Here is a 22844-nt window from a genome sequence, read left to right as displayed (position 1 = left end):
TTCATTTTGACAATTCCCGGGTGGCCAACGTGCAGAGCCTCCAGGACGCGCTGGCGAAGTCCCTGGGGAATCACGACGCGGTCTCCCCACAGCAGGCAGCCACGATGAGCTGAGAGTTCATGTTGTCTGGTTGCGAAGGGCTGGAACTCCGATGCAAAAGGCCCTTGTGGCCACCCCCTCCACACCCAGTTGAGCACCCGGCTGATGGTGCGATCCTGGGCAGATGTGGAGGCCACAGTGGCAGCCGATACAGGCGCTGCCGGAAGATCCTCAATCAGAAGGAGCGATGAAGCTGGAGCCGGGTCTTCCACAAATGCTGGAAGAGGGCAACGGCTGAGGGCGTCGGCATGGCCCATCGATTTCCCCGGGCGATGGATGAGCCGGTAGTGGTAGGCAGCCAGGAAAACAGTCCATCGCAGCATGCGTGGTGAGAGGACCGGTGGAGTTGGACGATCACCAGCGAGGAGGCCCAGGAGTGGCTTGTGGTCAGTGATGAGGTCAAAAGTCCTGCCATAGAGGTATTCATGGAACCTCTTCACTCCAGCCACAAGTGCCAATGCCTCCTTGTCGAGCTGGCTGTAATTCCGTTCCGTCGGAGATAGTGTCCTGGAAAAGTAGGCGAGCGGTGCTTCTCTTCCATCTGGAAAACGGTGACTAAGGACAGCACCGATGCCAAAAGGTGAGGCGTCGCAGGCAAGGACCAGCGGCCTGGATTCACTGTACTGTACCAGCACACTGTCTGAAGAAAGGAGAGCCTTGACCGCGTTGAAGGCCGCCGTCTCCCGATGACCCCAGGCCCAAGGCGTCTTAGTGCTAAGGAGTCGGTGAAGGGGCTCAGCCACTGTGGCTTTGTGGGGCAGGAACATGTTATAAAAGTTCAGCAGCCCCAGGAATGCCTGCAACTCCGTTTTGTTCTTTGGGGTGGGGGCCTGCTGGATAGCGCGGATCTTGGATGTGGTTGGATGAAGACCGGAGGCATCGATAAGATAGCCCAGGAACTCTACCTGTGGAACGGCGATCTGGCACTTCTCCCTCTTTACCTTGAGCCCGGCCTCCTGGAACCTGGTCAGCACGGCACGGAGGCGCTCGAACAGCTGCTGGTGTGAGTCTGCAGACACCAAGACGTCATCAAAATATGGTACCACGCCCGGAAGCCCTTGCAGGAGACGCTCCATAAGGCTTTGGAAGATGCCAGGAGCCACACTCACCCCGAACTGCAACCGGCGGCAACGGAATGCCCCCCGGTGGGTGACGATCGTCTGGGCTTCAGCAGTGGCATCATCGACTGGCAGTTGTTGATAGGCTTGGGCAAGGTCCAGCTTAGCGAAGACCTTACCCTCACCCAGGGAATGCAGCAGGTGTTGGACAACAGGAACCGGATAAGCGTGCTGCTGAAGTGCCTTGTTGATCGTGCACTTGTAGTCAGCGCAGATTCTCACCGACCCATCTGGCTTGACAGGCGTGACGATGGGGGTTTCCCACTTTGCGTGGTCAACCGGCTCCAAAACTCCTTGGGCGATCAGTTTGTCCAGTTGTTCGTCCACCTTAGCCTTGAGAGCAAAGGGAACCCGGCGTGGCTTTAGCTTGATGGGGGCGACTTGTGGATCAAGGCTAAAGGAGATGGGCGTACCTGTATATTGGCCCAAGGTGCCGTCAAAAACCTCGGCAAAGTCTTTGACCAGACCCTCAGTCTCTGTGTTAGAGATGCAGTTGATGCCGGTGACTTCCAGGCCGAGGGCATCAAACCAGTCTAGCCCTAGGAGGCTTGGCCGCTGACCTTCGACCACCACCAACCGGAGCAGGCCCGAAAAATCCTTGAAAGCGATCCGGAACCGGCCAATGCCTACCACGGGAATGTCGTTTCCCTGGTAGTCTCTCAGGTGTATGCGGTGAGAGTCGAGTTGCCTTTTGGACACTCTGGGTACCAGTCTTTTGATGGTGCTCCATGACACGATGGACAGGGCAGACCCGGTGTCGATCTCCATGTCACATGGAGCTCCTTCAATGAGCACCGTGACGTTCAGCTTGCGTCGCGTAGGCGAGTCGGTTTGGCCAATCGTGGTTCCAGACGGGCAGCGGCAGTTGGTGAGAGCGAAACAACTTTCCTTGGCAGACTGGAGTGAAGACTTGGACTTGCGAGTCGATGAAGGGGGGGTGTCAGATGGAGCCGATCGGCAGACCTTAGCGATGTGGCCCCTTCTGGAACACTTCCTACAGATGGCGTCTCTGAATCGACACTTGGCACGGGAATGGTTGCCTCCACAGCCAGCACATTCCGGTTGGCCCTTGGACTTCTGTTGGAACTTCCTGCGCTCCCGCTTTGTCTGGTGCACGTCATTGTCTTCACTGGAGGATGCCTCATCACTGCTGGCCTCTTCGTGATGCACTGGAACTGGCTCCCTAGCAAGACGCGGGCTGCTGGACTTGCGGATCTCCTGGGCGGAGCGTTCAGCAGCTTCTGAGGCCACAGCCTCCTCAATGGCTTTCTGTAGCGTGAGGTCTGGCTTGGCTAGGAGGCGTCGTTGCAGATGGATGTCCCGGACCCCGCAGACGATTCGATCCATCAGGGCATCGTCTAAGTCTCGGAACTCACAGTGCATTGCAGCCTGTCGCAGGGCGGTGGTGTAGTTGTTGATTGACTCCCCCTCTGCCTGGTTCCGGTGGTAGAACGCATGGCGGGCAGCAATCTTGGACGGCTTTGGTGCGTAGTGGTTGCGGAGCTTCTCTTGGATCGTGTCCCATGGTGTTGCCTGGACTGCTTCAGGCGCAACCAACGCTCGGGCCGTCTCAAACACCTCAGGCCCACAGAGGCTGAGGAATAGGCCCCGCTTCCGATCCTTTGATACTGCTGTCAGCTCGTTGGCTTGGAGGTAGCAGTCGAACCGAGCGAGGTAGGAGTCCCATGATTCAGAGGCTGGCGCAAACGGCGGTAGAGGCACAAGTGAAGCCATGATTCCGATGCCGGCGTGAAGGGCGATGGATGGAACACAGTGCTCTAGCCAGAACAGTCAGCTCTGAATTGGTTCTGCCCAGTGATTTCGCTCAGTGATTTCGCTCTGTGATTCAGCTCAGTGATTCAGCTCAGTTCAGAGGCTGGCCGCATCTGGCTGTGCTCTGATGTCCATCAATCCCACCCTTGTCGCCAGTGTTAGGTCGTGGGTTGACATAGCAGCCAGCACAGCGATTTCTTCAAGTAGCTCTTTATTATGGTAAGCTGGAATAGAACTGACTGCAACAGCTCAGCCGGCCTGTATTTATAGGCAGCCGGCTGTCAACATTGTAACCACAACAGCCCAGAGTTCCCGCCTAAAATAACTGCCGCGGACCTGAGTGAAAACTATCTACAGACCTGAGTGAAAACTATATACAGTATCCCCCTGTTGGCCCAGGGTGAAACTACACTACATAACACTCACCTTCTTCAGCTTCTTGGTCTTGATCTCCACTTCCTGCTGCAAGGAGGTGAACGTTTCCCGCAGCTCCATGGTCTCCTCGTCCCGCAAGAGCACCTGCTGCTGCATCTCACGCTCCCGCCGCTTCTGTGGGTTGAGCCCAGCAAAGCCTTAGTCGGCGCGGATCAGGGGCTTCTCAGCCGAAACCCCCCACCTGCGGACCCTCGCCTATGCCTTTGCGTTTTGAAACACACTGCCCGGGAGGGGGGAGCTGGGTGTGCCGCAAGGCACCCTTTCACCTGCAAACTTCACATTCATCCAGTGCTTTACCAACTGCACTGGCTCCCGGTGGAGTACAGGGTCAGGTTCAAGGTGCTGGTTTTGACCTTTAAAGCCATATGCAGCCTAGGACCCTCGTACCTACGTGGAGGACCTTAAGGTCCACTAATAACAACGTTTTGGAGGTCCCAAGCCTCAGGAGGGTTAGATTTGTTTCAACTAGGGCCAGGGCCTTTTCAGCCCTGGCCCCGACGTGGTGGAACGCTCTGTCCCAAGAGACCAGGGCCCTGCGGGACTTGACATCTTTCCGCAGGGCCTGGAAGATGGAGCTGTTCCACCTGGCCTTTGGTTTGGACTCGGTTTGACCCTTATGTTTCCCTCCCCTTATGGTCTTGATCTATGGGCTACTTTTAAAATGAGGCTGCATTTTAAATTGCATTTTAACCTGTATTTAAAATTGGTTTTTCCCCTCTCCCTCTTCCCCCCCCATTATGTTTTTACTGTGATTTTATTGGTGTTAGCCGCACTGAGCCCGGCTCTGGCCAGGGAGGGTGGGGTATAAATAAAATTATTATTATTATAACTATTATTATTATTATTATTTTTATTATTATTATTATTGCCTGCCCACAAATCAGCAGTCAGGGCCTGGGGGGAGGAGGAGGGGGGTCTCCCACCCAAGGGCCCCACAGGGGACACACAGAAGAAGAGGACTTAGACCCTGGTGGTGGGACCCTGGGGAGCAGCCTGGAGAAAGGACAAGCTGGGAGATTCTAGACCAGTGATTCTCCACCTGTGGATCCCCAGATGTTGTTGGACTACAACTCCCATCATCCCTGAGCTCTGGCCTTGCTAGCTAGGGGTGATGGGAGTTGTAGTGCAACAACATCTGGGGACCCACAGGTGGAGAAAGGCTGTTCTAGAAGCAGGGAGGTGGGTGATCAAGGGGGGTCAGGAGTAGGAGACCCTTCCAGGACAGGACTGGAGGCTGAGAGTCAGAGTGCGAGTGCAGACTCAGACAGAGGCGAGTCCGAGGTTGTCCTTGCTACCCAGAAAGAGCGCTTCTCGGCCCCACTGGCTCTCTTACCCCCTGAAACCCCAATCGAGGAGAGTCCTGCACAGTCCAGAGGAGGATCTCGCCCTCTGGACACAATTTTGTCTGCTTGGGAGGGGTCCATAGGGAGAGACTAGAGCGGGGAGGGCAGGGCCAGTGGTCAGTTTCAGCAACATCTCAGCTGGATTAAGACGAGCTGAGAGAAAAACTCTCTAGGACACACCTTTTCCCTCCTAAAAAGTAAGGGGATGTGTGTGGGTCTTTTGGAGCGAATGCAGGCTGCGCGGCTATCCCAGAAGCCAGAACAGCAAGAGGGATTGCTGCGCAACGGTCCCTCTTGCTGTTCTGGCTTCTGGGATAGCCGCGCGAAGCCTCTGCAGGGCAGCGGGAGAGTTCTGAAGAGGCTTTGCATTGCTTTCGCTGAAGCTTTGCATTGCTTTCTTCAACAACATTTGAGTCAGAATATTTTTTTCTTGTTTTCCTCCTCTAAAAACTAGGTGCATCTTATGGTCGGGTGCGTCTTATAGGATGAAAAATACGGTGAGGTAAAGGTACCCCTGACCATTAGGTCCAGTCGTGGCTGACTCTGGGGTTGCGGCGCTCATCTCGCTTTACTGGCCATGGGAGCCGGCATACAGCTTCCGGGCCATGTGGCTAGCATGACTAAGCTGCTTCTGGCGAACCATAGCAGCGCACAGAAATGCCGTTTACCTTCCCGCCAGAGCAGTACCTATTTATCTACTTGCACTTTGAGGTGCTTTCAAACTGCTAGGATGGCAGGAGCTGGGACAGAGCAACAGGAGCTCACTCCGTCACGATTCGAACCGCCGACCTTCCGATTGGCAAGCCCTAGGCTCTGTGGTTAATAAAAAGCTAATCGTGCCTCCCATTCTTTCCTGTCCTGTAGATGACCTGGGCTCACTTGACAGCTCCTTGACATCAGCATATGCCGGCTTTACGCCCGAGGTGTCCTGAGCACCTGGCCACGCTCCTGGAGGAGTGACACCAGATTTGCAGCCTACCAGAAGGGGAGACCCAATGGCCACAGATGGCCGCCATCAAGGGCTTGCGGACTGCAGCCCAGCAGCCAGGCTCTGCTTCTCTCCTGCAGAGGCCTGGGAGGAAGGGGACAGGTGTGTTTTAAAGGGCCGCCAGCTATGGTTGAGTCGGCTGGTGAGGGCCACATTCATCAGCCAGCAGAGGGGAGGAAAGGCAGGAGGGGTTGTTACTGGCCCTGCTCCCACCCTGCCCGTCTCTCTACCTGCTCTGCAATCTCCTGCCTCTTCAGTTCCAGCATCTTCTGCTGCTCGTTGGTGTGGTCCATGATGTTCCTTCCGCCAATCAGCAACTTGCTCTCCATCGCCTGGAAAAAGGAAGGAGGAGGAAAACGATGGTTTATCAAGCCACGGCTTAGTATTAAGTGCTGTGCATGCACGGCAGCTGAACTATGGTTTTTTTACCGCCAAAAGCAAATAAACAGGACCTGAAGCTGTGGTTTTCAGATGGCTTCCATGGACCAGTGTGGTGGAGCTGCTGGGCCTCCCAGTCTAGCCCCAGGCTCCTTTTGGGCATGTAAGAGGGAAAGGAGAACACACAGAAATCAGCCCTGAGTGCTCACTGGAAGGACAGATCCTGAAGCTGAGGCTCCAAGACTTTGGCCACCTCATGAGAAGAGAAGACTCCCTGGAAAAGACCCTGATGTTGGGAAAGATGGAGGGCACAAGGAGAAGGGGACGGCAGAGGACGAGATGGTGGCACAGTGTTCTCGAAGCTACCAGCATGAGTTTGGCCAAACTGCAGGAGGCAGTGGAAGACAGGAGTGCCTGGCGTGCTCTGGTCCAGGGGGTCACCAAGAGGCGGACACGACTAAATGACTAAACAACAGCTTTACAAGGTTGAGACACCAAAGCAAAGCAAGATTTGAAACCCTTCCAACTCTACAATTCTATGATTCTAGGATCCCAGCACAGTAAGTAATACAGGGATGACATCTCACCAGCACCTGTGCGGTGACCCCTGATGAGAAACACACAAAATACAAGATGCAACAAAAGCAAGGCGAAGACTTCCCCAAGAAAGATGTTAGATTGTTTTTGTATGCCACCACTGCTGCTAGAATTTTGCTGGCCAAAAATTGGAAAACACAAGAAGTACCAACAGTGGAGGAATGGCAGATGAAGATGATGGATTTTTCGGAGTTAGCCGACCTGACCGGAAGAGTCCGTGACCAGAAGGAGGAGGAGTACCAAGAGGATTGGAAGAAATTCAAAGACTATCTGGTTAAATATGTTAAGATAATCTAAATAGAATTACTTGCGAATATCAGATCGGCCTAGGATTTAAATATGTGATGTTGTAGAATATTAAGTTTAAAGTTAAAATGAAAAGAAAGAAAGATGTTAATTGACTAAGTAAATTTTATGTGAAAATAGTTCTGGAAAACTGCTACAATGATTTATATGGAAACTCAGCCAGGGGGATTTGAGGAAGTCACTTAACAATGTTAACAAAAGTGGAATTATTATAATTAAGATAAATGTTTGTTTTTGATGTTCTTGTTTTATTTGTTTGCTATAAATTTGGAAAACCAATAAAAAAAAATTGGGGGGGGGGGAGGAAGGCGAAGATTTCAGTCAGCAGATTTCTCAGCGGAACAAGCTGCCCAGGGAAGATCTCTGGAGGGTTTGGCGTCCATCAGGAGCGTGGGGATTTCCTGCCTATGAGGACCAGCGGAGTGTTGGTGGGGAGGCAGAGGGCTGGAACCAGAGGAGAAGACCTGGTGATGCTGCCTTTCTCCGCACTGAGTTCCAGAGCTGTGAACAAGGACTGGCAAAGTCCAAGAATGCCCCCAGCGCTGTGGCAAGAGAAACTGATGGACTAGGCGGAATTGGCGGAATTGACACACAAACAATGTGACAAGGGCAACTTTGACTTGAAAGAAGAATGAGAACCTTTAACAAAGTACTTAAAGGAACAACAAAATGAACTGGACTCCTTGGCAGGCTTTGAGTAAACATACACAAACTTTTTATTGGTAATATACCGATAGACAAATTAAGGATCTTTACAATTTTATAATGTGCAGAGAATAACATGTGCTGAAAAACCAGAGAGAGGAGCTGAGGGAAGTCGGGGGGGGGGTATTTTGGGGGGAGGGAAAAAATGGGGAGGGAATGAGGATGATGTGTTTTTGATAAATTATGTTTATGCGGATTGTCCCACCTTTACTTTGAGTCTATGACGTACAATCAAGCTAGAGCTGTGATCTCCCGGAGACTGAGTGACATTGCCAGACAAGAGGACATAGCCCAGGTAAAACCAGGGATGTTCCTAGGGGACCAGATCTATCGGACCATACCAGCCCCCTACCTTGCAGAAATTCACTATGTGGAATACCATAGACTTCTTACAGCGGCTAGATTAAATGTCCTTGACTCTGCGATATTGTGGGGAAGGTACAGGGGAGTACCATACGCCCAGAGAACCTGTCATTGTGCCATGGGTGTGGTGGAGTCCACTGAACACATTCTTTTGACTTGCCCTTCTTATGCAGAGCTTAGACAAAATTTTATAGACCCACTCCTATGTCAATCTAGCTTCCTACCCGGAGAAAACCAGGTTTTACCCTTGCTGAATAACGTCACTAGAGCTATACCTTCCTTGGTGGCCAAGTTTCTTTTTTTAGCTTTTAAGCGTCGCAAGACTATAATTGACTGTATTGACATGGGGCTATCTGTTTAGCCCATTTTAGTGTTGACTAAGTTCTAAAATCTTCCTGGAGTTTTTAACTGTGTACTGACAAATGTATTTTTTTACTGACTGACGGTCGAATAAAATGATTGATGATGATGATGATAAATTATGTTGAAATTCCTAATAAAAAATATTTTTTAAAAAAGAATGCCCCCAGCCACCGTCCTCCATGCGCAGGGCATGCCCAGCTGGCCTGCCGACCTCTGGCCAGGAAGGAGCTGTGGGCACCGTGCCCCCTGGGCGCCTGTTCCCAGGCCTTGCTCCTGACACATCCCACGCTGGGCTGGCCCAACGCCATGACCACGTCTCTCCGTCTTTCCTCCCTTCCTTCCTCCCTTCCGCACAGCTGTCGGGCTCCACAGCTGCCGCCGCCGCCGCCTGCAGGACAGCTGCAGCCCCAGCTAGCAAGGCGTCCTTCCCTTCTTGCCCAGAGCAGCCCCCTCCCCACACAAACCCCAGCGGCAGAAGCCCCCACCTGGAAGGCTGGCGGGCAAGTGGCTTTCAAGGCAGTCAGGGACTGGAGGGTTTTTGCATGGAGAAAGCAGCCCCAATGACACCCCCATCTGGCTGGAGCCATGGGGGCATGTGAACCTGCCCCCTGGCGCTCTCTGTCCATTCATGGGGGGCAGAGAAGTTGTTTTCTTCGCAAAGGAAAGCTTGGCTTCTGAGCTGGGGTAACTCAGGGATGTCTTTCCGCAGGGCCTGCAAGACGGAGCTGTTCTGCCTGGCCTTTGGTTTGGACTCAGTCTGACCCTTATGTTTCCCTCCCCTTACAGTCTTGATTTATCGGCTATTTTAAAATGAGGCTGCAATTTAAATTGCATTTTAACCTGTATTTTGAATTGGTTCCCCCCTTTCCCCCCTATTATGTTTTTACTGTTATTTTATTGGTGTTAGCCATCCTGAGCCCAGCTTTGGCCGGGGAGGGCGGGGTATAAATAATAATAATAATAATAATAATAATAATAATAATAATAATAATGTCAGGATTCCATGGGCAGAGAACTAGGGACGATGTGGGCTGAAGAAAGCCACTCGGCTTTGATTGTGAAGATCACAGAATCATAGCATTGTAGACTTGGGAGGGACCTAAGGGTCATCTAGTCCAACCCCCTGCAAAGTAGGAATCTCAACTAAGATGGCCATAAAAATCTCCAAGGAAGCGGATCAGGTGTGATGTTTTGGAGCAGGGACGAAGAAGTGCCAATGAGGAAATGCCAGACCAAAGAGGTTGCAAATGAACTCAGGACCCCAACACCTCAAGGTCCGCCTCTCCCCATATGAACCGACCCGGACCCTGAGATCATCTTCTGAGGCCCTCCTTCGTGTGCCTCCTCCGTGAGAGGTCTGGAGGGTGGCAACACGAGAGCAGGGCCTTCTCTGCAGTGGCTCCCTGTCTGTGGCATGCTCTCCCCAGGGAAGCTCGCCTAGCGCCTTCATTATGCACCTTCAGGTGCCAGGAAAAAACGCTCCTTTTTAACCAGGCCTTTAGTTCATTTGACTGACATCCCATGCCCTTTTAAAATGTGTTTTTGTGGGGAGAGGGGCTATTGGGTTGTACTTTTTATTTTCACTATGTATTTTGTGGTTTTATATCTTGATTTTATTCTCTGAACCGCCCTGAGGCCCCCAGGTATAGGGCAATATATAAATTCAATAAATAAAAATTAAAAAATATAAATAAATGGCCACTGCAGCCACCTTAGGCGATGGACTTGCGGCATTTCTGAGGGTTTCCGAGATCTGGCAAGATCCACCAGGAAGCCCTTTTGAACCGAGCAATGCCCGTCTCCTTCCCACTTGAGGACCCCCAGCCAATCTGCCCCCCCTGCTGTGTTACCATGTAGGGAGCAGCCTGCGTGGCATAGTGACAGAGTGTTGGACTAGGACCTGGGTTCAAATCCCCCACTCGGCCATGAAGCTAATCAGGTGACCTGGGGGGCCACTCACTGCCTCTCGGCATAACCTACCTCGCAGGGTGGTTGTTGGGGTTAAATAAGGGAGGGGGCCATGTTACGCCACCTTCAGCTCTTTGGAGACAAAGGCAAGGAACAGATATAATGAACAGGTAATGGCAATAGTAATGAATTCTTCAATGACAAACCTAGACAGCTTCTCAAAAAGCAGAGGCATCACCTTGCCAACAAAGGTCCGTATAGTAAAAGCTCTGGTTTCCCCAGTAGGGATGTATGGAAGTGAGAGCTGGACCATAAAGGCTGATCGCCGAAGAATGGATGCTTTTGAATTCTGGTGCTGGAGGAGACTCTTGAGAGTCCCATGGACTGCAAGAAGATCCAACCGATCCATTCTGAAGGAAATCAGCCCTGAGTGCTCACTGGAAGGACAGATTCTGAAGCTGAGGCTCCAAGACTTTGGCCACCTCAGGAGAAGAGAAGACTCCTTGGTAAAGACCCTGATGTTGGGAAAGATGGAGGGCACAAGGAGAAGGGGACGACAGAGGACGAGATGGTGGGACAGTGTTCTCGAAGCTACGAACATGAGTTTGACCGAACTGCGGGAGGCAGTGGGAGACAGGAGTGCCTGGCGTGCTCTGGTCCAGGGGGTCACGAAGAGGCGGACACCACTCAACAACAACAAGAACAACAATGAATTCTTCAGGTGCCAAAATAGCCTGGCCCCAAATATTTTGGCGTTCTGAGAAATAATTGCCTCAGCATCAGATTCCACTCCAGGATTTCCCCCAAATGGAGGAAGAGGAGCAAAAAAAAGGCAGCGCAGCTCACCCACACAATTGGGCAGAGTCCTTGTCAGAGACTGCCAAGCTCCCGGGGGATGATGCAGCCCACCAGCTTCCTCTCGGAACATCCGCCTCCCTCCCTCCTCTCCCACAGGAGGTCCCTGTCAGCTCTCAGAACATCTCAGGGGCCTTGGGAAAGCAAACATGCGCTCCCTGTGCCCATCAACAAGGTCCCCCCCCCGGCAGAGGATAAGCCTGCCCCCCACCCCTTCTCAGTCCCCTCACCCTGGCCTTTGTCAATGGGCTTGGCTGCTTCCCACAAGGGTGGCTATATTTAGAGCCAGGCTGCCTCAGAAGCCCGGTTGCTGGGGGTCGCAGAATCATAGGGTTGTAAAGCTGAAGGGGACCCTGAGGGTCATCCAGACCAACCCCCTGCAATGCAGGAATCACAGCTGAAGAAGCCCTGGCCGGTAGGCATCCAACCTCTGCTTGAAAACCTCAAGGGAAGGAGAGTCCATTCCGTTGCCAAACGGCTCTTACTGCCAAACAGAGTGCTTTTACTCCACTGCACGCATGTAAAGTTCTGGGAGGGATGTGGGTGACGCTGTGGTTTAAACCACTGAGCCTCTTGGGCTTGCCGATCAGAAGGTCAGTGGTTCGAATCCCCACGACGGGGTCAGCTCCCGTTGCTCGGTCCCTGCTCCTGCCAACCTAGCAGTTCCAAAGCACGCAGTGCAAGTAGATAAATAGGTACCACTCCGGCGGGAAGGTAAACGGCGTTTCCGTGCACTGCTCTGTTTCACCAGAAGCGGCTTAGTCATGCTGGCCACATGACCCAGAAGCTGTACGCCGGCTCCCTCAGCCAGTAAAGCGAGATGAGCGGCGCAACCCCAGAGTCGGCCACGACTGGACCTCACGGACAGGGGTCCCTTTACCTTTAAAGTTCTGGGATGCTCCCGAATCCCTCCCACAAAATACAGACAATCTGGAGGCTCCCTTAGTCTAAGCAACTTCCTATATCCCAAAATACAGACGTGCCTCCCCAACTATCCCAAAATACAGATGTGCCTTCGCATCGGCCAGACTGGATGCGATGCCCTCTGCCGTACTTGAGGGCAGATCCGAAAAGATTCCAACTGAGAAACGACTCTGCCCCTGTGGAGATGGCAGTCTGGAAACAGTGGCTCATGTTCTCCTGTCCTGCCCCCTTTATAAAGATCTGAGGAACGAGATCATCATCCCACTCCTACTCACCATCCCAGGCCGCCCATCTGTGGCCACACTGGTCTTTCTTTTATCAAATCAAAATGATCAGACAACAGCGAAGGTTGCTAGGTTGATCGAGGGTGCAAGGAGATTAAGGGCCACTATCTGAACGATAATCATGGTCATTTGATTGTCCTTTTTACCCATTGTTGTCTTTTTTAATTGTATACAGTGGTACCTCGGGTTAAGTACTTAATTCGATCTGGAGGTCCATTCTTAACCTGAAACTGTTCTTAATCTGAAGCACCACTTTAGCTAATGGGGCCTCCTGCTGCTGCCATGCCGCTGGAGCACGATTTCTGTTCTCATCCTGAAGCAAAGTTCTTAACCTGAAGCACTATTTCTGGGTTAGCAGAGTCTGTAACCTGAAGCGTATGTAACCTGAGGTACCACTGTATTTTGCTTGTTTTATGTTGCTATGGCTGTTGGCTAATGCGAATAAAGTTTATCTATCTACCTATCATTGTCATATAACCACTCCACAAACACATCAGGATGAAGGCTTAATAAGGATGTTGTCCAGAGGAGCCCTTCGTTTCATCTGCTGACTCTAGCGAGTTCTTGCGTCAAGGGAGCAGGAGAATGTTTTGCCTTCAGAGAAGGAGTGTCTGTGTGCAGATATGCTGACAATTTTCAAATAAAAGGATGATGGAAAGATGAGGAAGTGGGGAATTGCTGTTCAGCCCCTCTCCCGGGGAAAAGATGTGCAGCAGTGAGTTTAAATTGCAACTAGGTAGATTTCGCCGATCCATTAGGGCAAACTTCCCGTCCAACAGACGCACAATCCTGTTAAACTGAGCCCTTGGAGGTAAGCCACTTTCTGCATATTGTAATCTGTGGGATTATTGCTGCTACGGTCCAACTCGGCTCACCAGCAAAATAAGCTTTCTTTGGAAATTGCCCACCTTGGATGAAACAGCTGCTTTCGCAAGACAGACACTTCCAGACACGGCCACTCAAGGAAGCGAGGGAACAAAAAGTCCCCCTGGTCTCTGGGGATAAATTCCAGGAGGGAGAAAGGGTTTGGAGTGCTACTCATCTGTGCCTTTTCTTGCTTTATTAAAAAAATTGCTTCGCTTGAAACACAGCCTGGCAGACTGAGGAACAGCTGGACGTGATCCTGGACTGAACATTTTGAATAATCTTTATATACATTATTGGCCGATGGACCATCGGAAGTCCTCCTTATTTCTTTTTCTTATCTCTCTTTTAATTTTCCCTTCTAAGATTTCAGGTTTGGGAGTTTTCTCCTGCTCTCTACCTATATTCATGTTTTGTTATGTCTTTTGAGGCCCGCTAAATGAAGGTACACACAAGGAGGAGATGGATGGATGGATGAAGGACCCTCTGTAAGCGGCATGGAAGGGAGGGTCTCGGGGGGGGGGCACTGGGGGAAGGAAGCAATGAGGTCTCCTGACCGCCTTTCGCTGCTCGCTGGCTGCAAGCTCAGGGGGCCTACTGCTCTATATACCCTGCATCTAGCACACTTATATAGGTCACTGCAAGCAGCCAATGCGCTTCCGTTGGCAGGGCTGTAACTATTTCTCACTCCCCCCCACTGGCTATTCTATGCATCGAAGCCTCCCTGCTTCCCAGGGGGTGCTTCCCGGGGCAGGCGGGTGTTGTGGGGGGTGGCCTGAAAGGGTTTCTGCCCGCCTCTCCTCCTTGCCTGCGTTGCAATTTCACCAACATCTGGCTCCTGGGAGGCCCCTGCGGCAGGAGCAGGCTAACTAAATGGATTAAAGAGTGAAACTGGAAACCGCCGGCACCACATGCCGCCATAAACACACCTCTGCCAATTACACACTTATTTGCACTTAGAGGCACACTCACAGAGGAAGCCTGGCACTAACAGACCCAGCACATGCGCCATCTGCTCTGGAGGAGACCCAAAGGAATCCATCTCGGAAGGCGAACACACACACCGTTCCGTAACAACCATATTCAGTTTCACAAGGATGCATTAAAAGGAGAAGAAGAAGAGTTTGGATTTGATATCCCGCTTTATCACTACCCTAAGGAGTCTCAAAGCGGCTCACATTCTCCTTTTCCCTTCCTCCCCCACAACAAACACTCAGTGGGGTGAGTGGGGCTGAGAGACTTCAGAGAAGTGTGACTGGCCCAAGGTCACCCAGCAGCTGCAGGTGGAGGAGCGGGGAAGCGAACCCTGTTCCCCAGATTACGAGTCCACCGCTCTTAACCACTCCGCCACCCTGGCTCTCAGGGGGAAGAACAGCATCAGGCCAGTGGCCCGTTGAGTCCAACAAGATGCTCCAAAGAGGACAGCTGCAAGGATTCAAGCACCATGCCATCTCTCCAGTGTTAGAAATCAGCCAGGCGCCAGGCGCGTTTTGCGACGGGCACATCTGATGGCAACCGCATTGAGATCTCTGGATGCCAGGATGCCAAATGGGGAAAGCAAAGGGTCACTTAGAAATGGACCCGAAATATTTTCCTTGAAGCTTGATTATGTTTTATTCTGGATTGTTTTACAGTGGTACCTCTGGTTGCGAACGGGATCCGTTCCGGAGGCCTGTTCGCAACCTGAAAAGGACGCAACCCGCGTCTGCGCGTGTGCGGGTTGCTATTCACCGCTTCTGCGCATGCTGTGACATCATTTTGCGTGTCTGCGCATGCGCGAGCGGTTAAACCCGGAAGTAACTCTTTCCGGTACTTCCGGGTCGCCACGGGACACAACCTGAAAACGCGCAACCTGAAGCAAACGTAACATGAGGTATGACTGTATTTGATGTTTTAACATGCTTGTAAACCGCCTTGAGACTTGTTCTTTAAAATATAATGCGGTATAGAAATGAAAACAACAACAACACTTCTCTGCAAAACAAAAAACAAAGGCACCTAGGCATTCGACATACCCTCCAACGTTTCCCCGATGAAAATAGGGATGTCCCATCCCATAACGATAATTTTACTATTTATACCCCACATATCTTACTAGGTTGCCCCAGCACTCTGGACAGCTTTCAACATATATAAACATGTAACAAAACATGTAACATTATAAAACTTCCCTATACAGAGCTGCCTTCAGATGGCTCGGGGGTCAGATAACTCCATACCCTCCAACATTTCTCCGATGAAAATAGGGACGTTCTAAGGAATAGCAGGACATTAAATCGGAAACCGTGATGGCTTCTCTATATCAGGGACATCCCTGGAAAATAGGGACACTTGGAGGTTTTGATTCCATTTTGGCGACCATAACCTAAGTTTAAGGGACGCGGGTGGCGCTGTGGGTTGAACCCCAGAGCCTAGGACTTGCTGATCAGAAGGTCGGCGGTTCAAATCCCCGTGACGGGGTGAGCTCCCGCTGCTCGGTCCCTGCTCCTGCCAATCTAGCAGTTCGAAACCACGTCAAAGTGCAAATAGATAAATAGGTACCACCCTGGCAGGAAGGTAAACGGCGTTTCCGTGCGCTGCTCTGGTTCGCCAGAAGCAGCTTAGTCCTGCTGGCCACATGACCCGGAAGCCGTACGCCAGCTCCCTCGGCCAATAAAGCGAGACGAGCGCCGCAACCCCAGAGTTGGCCACAACTGGACCTAATGGTCAGGAGTCCCTTTACCTTTACCTCTAACCTAAGTTTAGGGTGCCATTTGGCAATTCAGTTATATATCTTAGTTTCTAACACTGCGACTCCCCTCCTGTGGTTTCCAGGAACTGGGATTCAGAAGCATTTACTGCCTCTGAAGGTGGAGGCAGAGCAGAGTAGGCACTGAGAGCCCTTCTCCTCCTCCATGAATTTGTCTAAAGACAAAAGACACACACACACACACACTTTCCCTCTCTCCCTGGCAGGAGGTTTAGGCATTGCCAGTCTTCATGAAGTGACCGTGTTGTGCTTTTGGAACAAAAGCATAACTGCTGCTGTCATAATTGGAACAAGCTGGGATGTCTCTCTGTGTGAGTGCGTGTGCATGTCTCTTTTCCTGTGAACAGACATGATCTTTGGGTGATGGAGTTGTGGGAGGGAAGCTGCTTCTGATTATCCAGCCCCAGAGAGTAGTTTGGGATGAGTGCTGGTCCAGAGAGCCTTACTGCAGTGGGGAGAGATATCTCTATTTCCCTTCTTCTTTTTTAATAAAAGGTTCTCTTGGATTGGTTGGAGAAGAACAATCCTCCAAAAGGAGATTTAAGAACAAGCAAAAAGCAAACCGGATGGTTCAATTTCTTTTTCTCTCTGTTTCTCATTCTCCCAAGCTTAAATTCTCCCCAATTCTGCAACGGTTTGGATTGTTTTTAAAACTCAAAAGGGTCTCCATTCTCCAGAGCCATGCCCCCTTGTGTGCCGTTTTCCCTGACAGACACATTTTTGCTTTCCAAGCAATGCCTGCTAACACCACCCGTGCCTCTACAGTTATTGTCGCCACCGTGTGCATTTTACGCAGCTTCCCCCCGCAGCACACATTTCAGCCTGGTTTTGTCTTATCTGGTCAGGAGCCACATCACAAAATCTGGAGAAGTGAGAATTCCAAAGGCCAGCTGCCAAGGAGTCAGGAAGGCAAATGGAACGGGATTTCTTCCCTGCGCTGAATTTCAAGCGCTCTCCAGGATTTCCGGCAAGAGTCTTTTCCCAGCCCTCCCTAGAGAGACGGGTGTGGGGCAGGGTGTGGGGTGTGTAGGGGGGTGAACCTGGGACCTCTCTGCATGCAAAGCGTGTGTTCCACCCACTGAACCACATGGCCCTTGTGCAATCCTGGAGTTATGTTTCAGCATTCTCTGTGATGTGGACTTTGCTTTTTAACAAAAACGCTTCTCAGTTCAACAGAGGGCTGACTATTTCTCATCTTCTCATCTCTCTTCCTTCCCCTCCTCCCTCCTAGATCGAGAGACTCAGACAATATTAAATGCTAAATGATGCCTTGTGGTTGGCAGTCTGGGGATCATCTGGATAGGAAGACGAACAGCCCCCGTCAGGGACTCATCTTTGTCTTCCATTACACAAGAAAGCTTTTCATCCATCAAACGGGGACCAATAAATTGGGGTTCCCTCCCTTTCTGTCTTTTTAAAACATTATCTCATGCTTTGTTTCCATTCCCACTTCTCTCCCTGGAATAAGCTGGAGGAAGCACCCTTGAAAGAAGCATCCTCAGCCAGACCACCCATAGAATCACAGAATTTTAGAGTTGGAAGGGACCCTGAGGGTCATCTAGTCCAACCCCCTTCAATGAAGGGATCACAGCCATCCGACCTGTTTAAAAACCTCCCCAGAAGGAGAGCCCACCACCTTCGGAGGTCACCTGGTTCACTGCCAAGCAGCTCTTGCCATCAGAAAGTTCTACCTAATATCTAGGGGTGCGTGTGTAATGGAGTTACCTGGGGGGGGGCAGTGCTAGGAGGCAACGGGGAAAATGACCTTGGAAAGCTGGTTTCACAGGATCAGTGGCGTAGCATGGGGGGGGTGCAGGGGGGCCGGCCGCACCGGGCGCAACATTTGGGGGTTAGGGTTAGGGGGCACAAATCCACGGGTTAGGGGGCGCAAATTACTTGCCTTGCCCCGGGTGCTGACAACCCACGCTACGCCACTGCACAGGATCAAGTTCATCACTTTTGTTGAATTAACTAAACTAAATAGTTTTAATGGGATTTTGAATCAATGTGGAATTCATCGTTCTGAATTTTACGGTGTTGCCACCTGCCTTGGTGCATGCTGCTATTCTGAACGATGCTTTCCGTGGGGCAAGCACTGGGGATGAGTGTATGGAACCAATGTTCATGTCAGTACACCTTTCAACCGATGTCAGCGACTGGGCTCAATAACTGGTTCTGCCCCGAATGGGCTAGGCGACTGGAGCACTTTCAGAGACCTTCCAGTCCTGGAAAATAGGTCTCAGGGCACTGGACTCACAACTGTGAGCACCAGACTCAACAGAGTATAAATAACGTGGAAGCTGGCTGTGAAGCATAACTCCTTTTATTTCTAATAGCTACTACAAACTAACGAAGTACTGGCTTGCATGAGTGTTGCAGCTCACACTCAGCCATCTAGTCACTACCGTATTTTTTGCACCATAACACTCACTTTTTTCCTCCTAAAAAGTAAGGGGAAATGTCTGTGCGTGTTATGGAGCGAATGCCTATGGGTGGCATGCCTACGGATTTTCCTCCTCTAAAAACTACATGCGTGTTATGGTCGGGTGCATGTTATAGAACGAAAAATACGGTACATAGATAAGACTCTCTCCACACACAGAGTCAGGCAGGCAGTCAGGAGCGGAAGAGTAAAAGCGCAGTTTCCGCCCCCTCCTCTCTCAAAACATCAGTTCAGGAGATTCTGGCAATGGGAGGGGTGAAAATAGCAACAATCTCCCCCTTTCCATACCAACCATTGCAGAATCTAACACATTTGCAATTTATGTACGTATACAGCGAGTTAAAGCTATGGTCTTCCCAGTAGTGATGTTTGGAAGTGAGAACTGGACCATCAAGAAGGCTGATCGCCGAAGAATGGGTGCTTTTGAATTCTGGTGCTGGAGGAGACTCTGGAGAGTCCCATGGACAGCAAGAAGATCCAACCTCTCTATTCTGAAGGAAATCAGCCCTGAGTGCTCACTGGAAGGACAGATCCTGAAGCTGAGACTCCAATACTTTGGCCACCTCATGAGAAGAGAAGACTCCCTGGAAAAGACCCTGATGTTGGGAAAGATGGAGGGCACAAGGAGAAGGGGATGACAGAGGAATGGATGGTGGGACAGTGTTCTCAAAGCTGACCAAACTGGGGGAGGCAGTGGAAGACAGGAGTGTCTGGCGTGCTCTGGTCCAGGGGGTCACGAAGAGTCGGACATGACTAAACGACTAAACAACACCACAGTGAGTTGCTCCCTGTTAACAGCTTTGGTTAGCGCATCAGCAGGTATTTCTTTCCCTGGCATATAGGACACTTTCACAATTCCTTTCTGGATGCATTCTCTAGCTCGTGAAGCTTAATCTGCAGATACTTTGTTCTCTGTTTGCATCCTTCAGAGTGGAACAAAGCTATGGAAGCTTTATTGTCCTGATAGACCAAGCAGCTCTTGCCATCAGAAAGTTCTTCCTGATATCTAGAGGTGCGTGTGAGATGGAATTACCTCAGGGGGGATGTGTGCTAGGAGGCAATGGGGAAAATGACTTTGGAAAGCTGATTTCACGGGATCAAGTTCATCAGTTTTGTTGAATTAACTAAACTAAATAGTTTTAACGGGATTTTGAATCAATGTGGAATTCATCGTTCTGAATTTTACGGTGTTGCCACCTGCCTTGGTGCATGCGGCTATTCTGGATGATGCTTTCCGTGGGGCAGGCACTGGGGGTGAGTTTATGGAACCAAGGGAGGGACCTAAAGCAGTTTGGGAACACTTCTCTTCCCTAAAGCAAACTAGGATCATTAGGTAGGATGGTGGAGAGCTCCAAGCAGCGCCGGCAGACTCCTCTGCCAGCCAGCCCTTCCTTGAGATTTCGCAGCATCCTTGGGCAACTTACGACACGGATGAGCTCGTCGCACGCTTTGCCCGTGTGCAAAAATGGGAGAGGGGCTGCATGCTCACAAAACAACCACCCTCAAAAGGACGCGGCCGTAACTGAGACGGCATGGAATTAATTTCCCAGATATTACAGGCCCTTGGGTCACTCTCCGCCTATTACGCCAGCTCCGCTTCATATCATGCTGATAACATTGTGGAAAATTACTCCCAGCCTTTAAAAGGGCACTCCCTGCTTTCAGGCAGAAACGACCCCGGGTCTGAGCTCATCATCAGCTCGGCTACTCTGGCAAGGCAAACAAGCGCCGCCGACATTTCCTCGCAGCTGAGGCCGCCCAAAGAGCTCCTTTGATTGGCACCATCTCCCCAGACCCAGGCAGGGCAGGCGACTGGCACTGCAGAGCAGGGAGCTGCCTTAGGCCAGGTCAGACCGTTCTGGGTCCACGCGGCTCAGCAGCGCTTAGGACACTGGTCAGTAGAAGCTCTCAAGGGTTTGGACAGGGCAGGGGGGTGGCCAGCCTTGACCCAGAGACGCCGTTGGGGCTGAGCCCAGGACCCTATGCATGCAAAGCAGCTATCAGTCTGGCCGCCCACCCAATAATAATAATAATAATAATAATAATAATAATAATAATAATAATTTATTATTTGTACCCCGCCCATCTGGCTGGGTTTCCCCACCACTCTGGGCGGCTTCCAACAAAGATTAAAAATACATTAAAATGTCACACATTAAAAACTTCCCTGAACACAGCTGCCTTCAGATGTCTTCTGAATGTCAGGTAGTTGTTTATCTCTTTGACATCTGATGGGAGGGTGTTCCGCAAGGCGGGTGCCACCACCAAGAAGGCCCTCTGCCTGGTTCCCTGTAGCTTTGCTTCTCGCAATGAGGGAACCCCCAGAAGGCCCTCGGCACTGGATCTCAGTGTCTAGGCAGAACGATGGGGGTGGAGATGCTCCTTCAGGAGCAGGTCAGCAATAATCACACGGCGTAAGTGGAGCCAACTCTTTATTAATGGAAACAAGGTCTACTCAGGAGGCCAGGCCTAGAGCACAGCAGCTCATCCTGGGAGATCTTGCCCGTATGGGGCAGAAGTGGGGACTGAGGTTCCCTGCCTTCCCACAGCTGCCTCACTCTCCTCCCCCACCGCAGGCCCTTCCCAAGGAATCTGAGACTATGCCCGTGTCTCTGTCTTTGCTTCCCCTGATTCATATCTCTCCTGGTCTTGCGAGACCAGTTGGGAGGAGAGCTTGTTGCAGCAGGAGGGGGAGACCCCCTGGCTTCTTCACCAGCCTGACTGATTTCTGCCTCTTGGCCTCCTGCTTTAACTGCTGCCTCTGAATCTGCACTGCTCTCTGCTACAGACTCTTCCTGCTCACTGAATCCTGTTGCCTCTTCTGCTTCCGACACCTTCTCCTCCCAGTCTGCAACCTCTGACCAGGCAATATCACCCCACCACCGACCCCCTGGCTCTGAACCTTCTTCCTTTGAGGGTTTTCTTGGGGGTTCCCCAACTGGTGCCCTCCCACCACTCCTCAGCATCCAGCCAGTCCAGGACATCAACTTTCCAGGGGCCACTGGCCAGCGGAGCAAGGTTGTCCTGCGTGGAGGCTGGCATCACAAAAGAAGACCTCCTGGTCCCCTGCCCACTCTGGGCATGAAGGGAGGAAGCTGGCTCTGGGGTGTGTGTGTGTGTGTCGGGGTGCAGATGACTGCCAACTTGTGATTTGGGAATTCTAAGCCAAGAGAGCAACCACCACAGCTCCCTTTTGTGGGGCAAAGATGAACATGGGGAGCTATGGTAACGGATCCTGCCTAAATGCCACCAAAGGAGGTGCCTTGCAAATCTTTGCTCTGGAGAAGAGAATTCCCTGCAATGATGCTCAGCGGAGTCGGTTGCCGGGCAACAGGTTCTCCTCCCACCTTTTCCCTCCGGAGATGCTCTGCTCAAAGATCTCTCGTGTTGACAAATGCCTCATCCTACTCTCCAGCCCCCAAGATCTCCGTGTTGATGTTGTGGTCTCTGGACTCGCATGGTACCAACAGCCTGGGCGAACTGCAAGGCAGGGCCACAGATCCTCCTGCCCCCTGCCAATCGTGTACCCACACTGCACACCGTCACTGGATGCAGCCCAGATGTGTATCTTAGACCCATGGAATGGATACCCGCCCTGCAAATGTGTTTTCAAAGAGCAAATTGCGTTAAGAGCAGCTGCCGGGGGCCAGAGAGGAAGGTACAGTAGAGAGAGAGAGAGGAGGTTGGAGGAGCATCTGCCAGGGGTTCCTGCATTGCTGGGGTTGGACTAGATGACCCTTAGGGGTCTCTTCCAGTTCTATGATTCTGTGAAGCAGCTAGCCAGGCCAGGCATCTTGGCTCAGTGGGGCTGACCGATGGGGCTCTCAGGCTGCTCCTTGCATGGGGCTGCGTCTACCTCTTGCATGTACACAAAACAAAACAGAGCAACGGAAATGCAAATTCTGCAACCTGAGCCATCCCTTGCACCATTTGCTCTGCAGTTCTTATTCCTTCCCAGCGTTGCTGATGGCAGGGAACGCCCTCGGCCACCTGAGAACCCGGCTCAGCCCTGTCTCCTCTGGGGAGGAAGGGAAAGGTGAATGTCAGCCGCTTTGAGACTCCTTTGGGTAGTGATAAAGCGGGATATCAACTCCAAACTCTTCTTCTTCTTCTTCTTCTTGACACCAGCTCTAGGTTCCCAAGCCCCACTTTCCCACCAAAGAGAAGCTGACCTTCTCCAGAGGCCTGGCTGGGATGATGCCCTCCACAGCATCCTGCGCTTCCGCTCTGCTCCTCCACAACCGCAACGCTCCGCGCACGCTTCCTTGCAGGAAGGAGGGAGCAAAATATGAGCAGAGCCGAAAGCTGTCCAACAACAAGAGCCTTCCGTTTGAATGCCAGCGAAATGG

At 51.5% G+C, this 22844-nt stretch overlaps 1 protein-coding gene across 2 annotated transcripts in view; it reads right to left on the bottom strand.

The window, feature by feature from the left end:
• KIF3C (kinesin family member 3C) overlaps window positions 1-22844 on the bottom strand; it is a 57470-nt gene that overhangs the window by 24356 nt on the left and 10270 nt on the right. For both annotated transcript variants that reach the window (XM_083494358.1, XM_083494357.1), the window contains exons 2-3: window positions 5987-6088; window positions 3417-3539 (exon numbers count right to left, since the gene is read on the bottom strand). In XM_083494358.1, coding sequence (XP_083350484.1) covers window positions 3417-3539; window positions 5987-6088 — 225 coding nt within the window. The remainder of the gene's footprint in view (window positions 1-3416; window positions 3540-5986; window positions 6089-22844) is intronic.

This window comes from Podarcis liolepis (assembly GCF_965112155.1).
Source record: "Podarcis liolepis genome assembly, chromosome: 3".
Classification (NCBI taxonomy): domain Eukaryota; kingdom Metazoa; phylum Chordata; class Lepidosauria; order Squamata; family Lacertidae; genus Podarcis; species Podarcis liolepis.
This window is presented reverse-complemented; position numbering and strand designations above follow the sequence as displayed.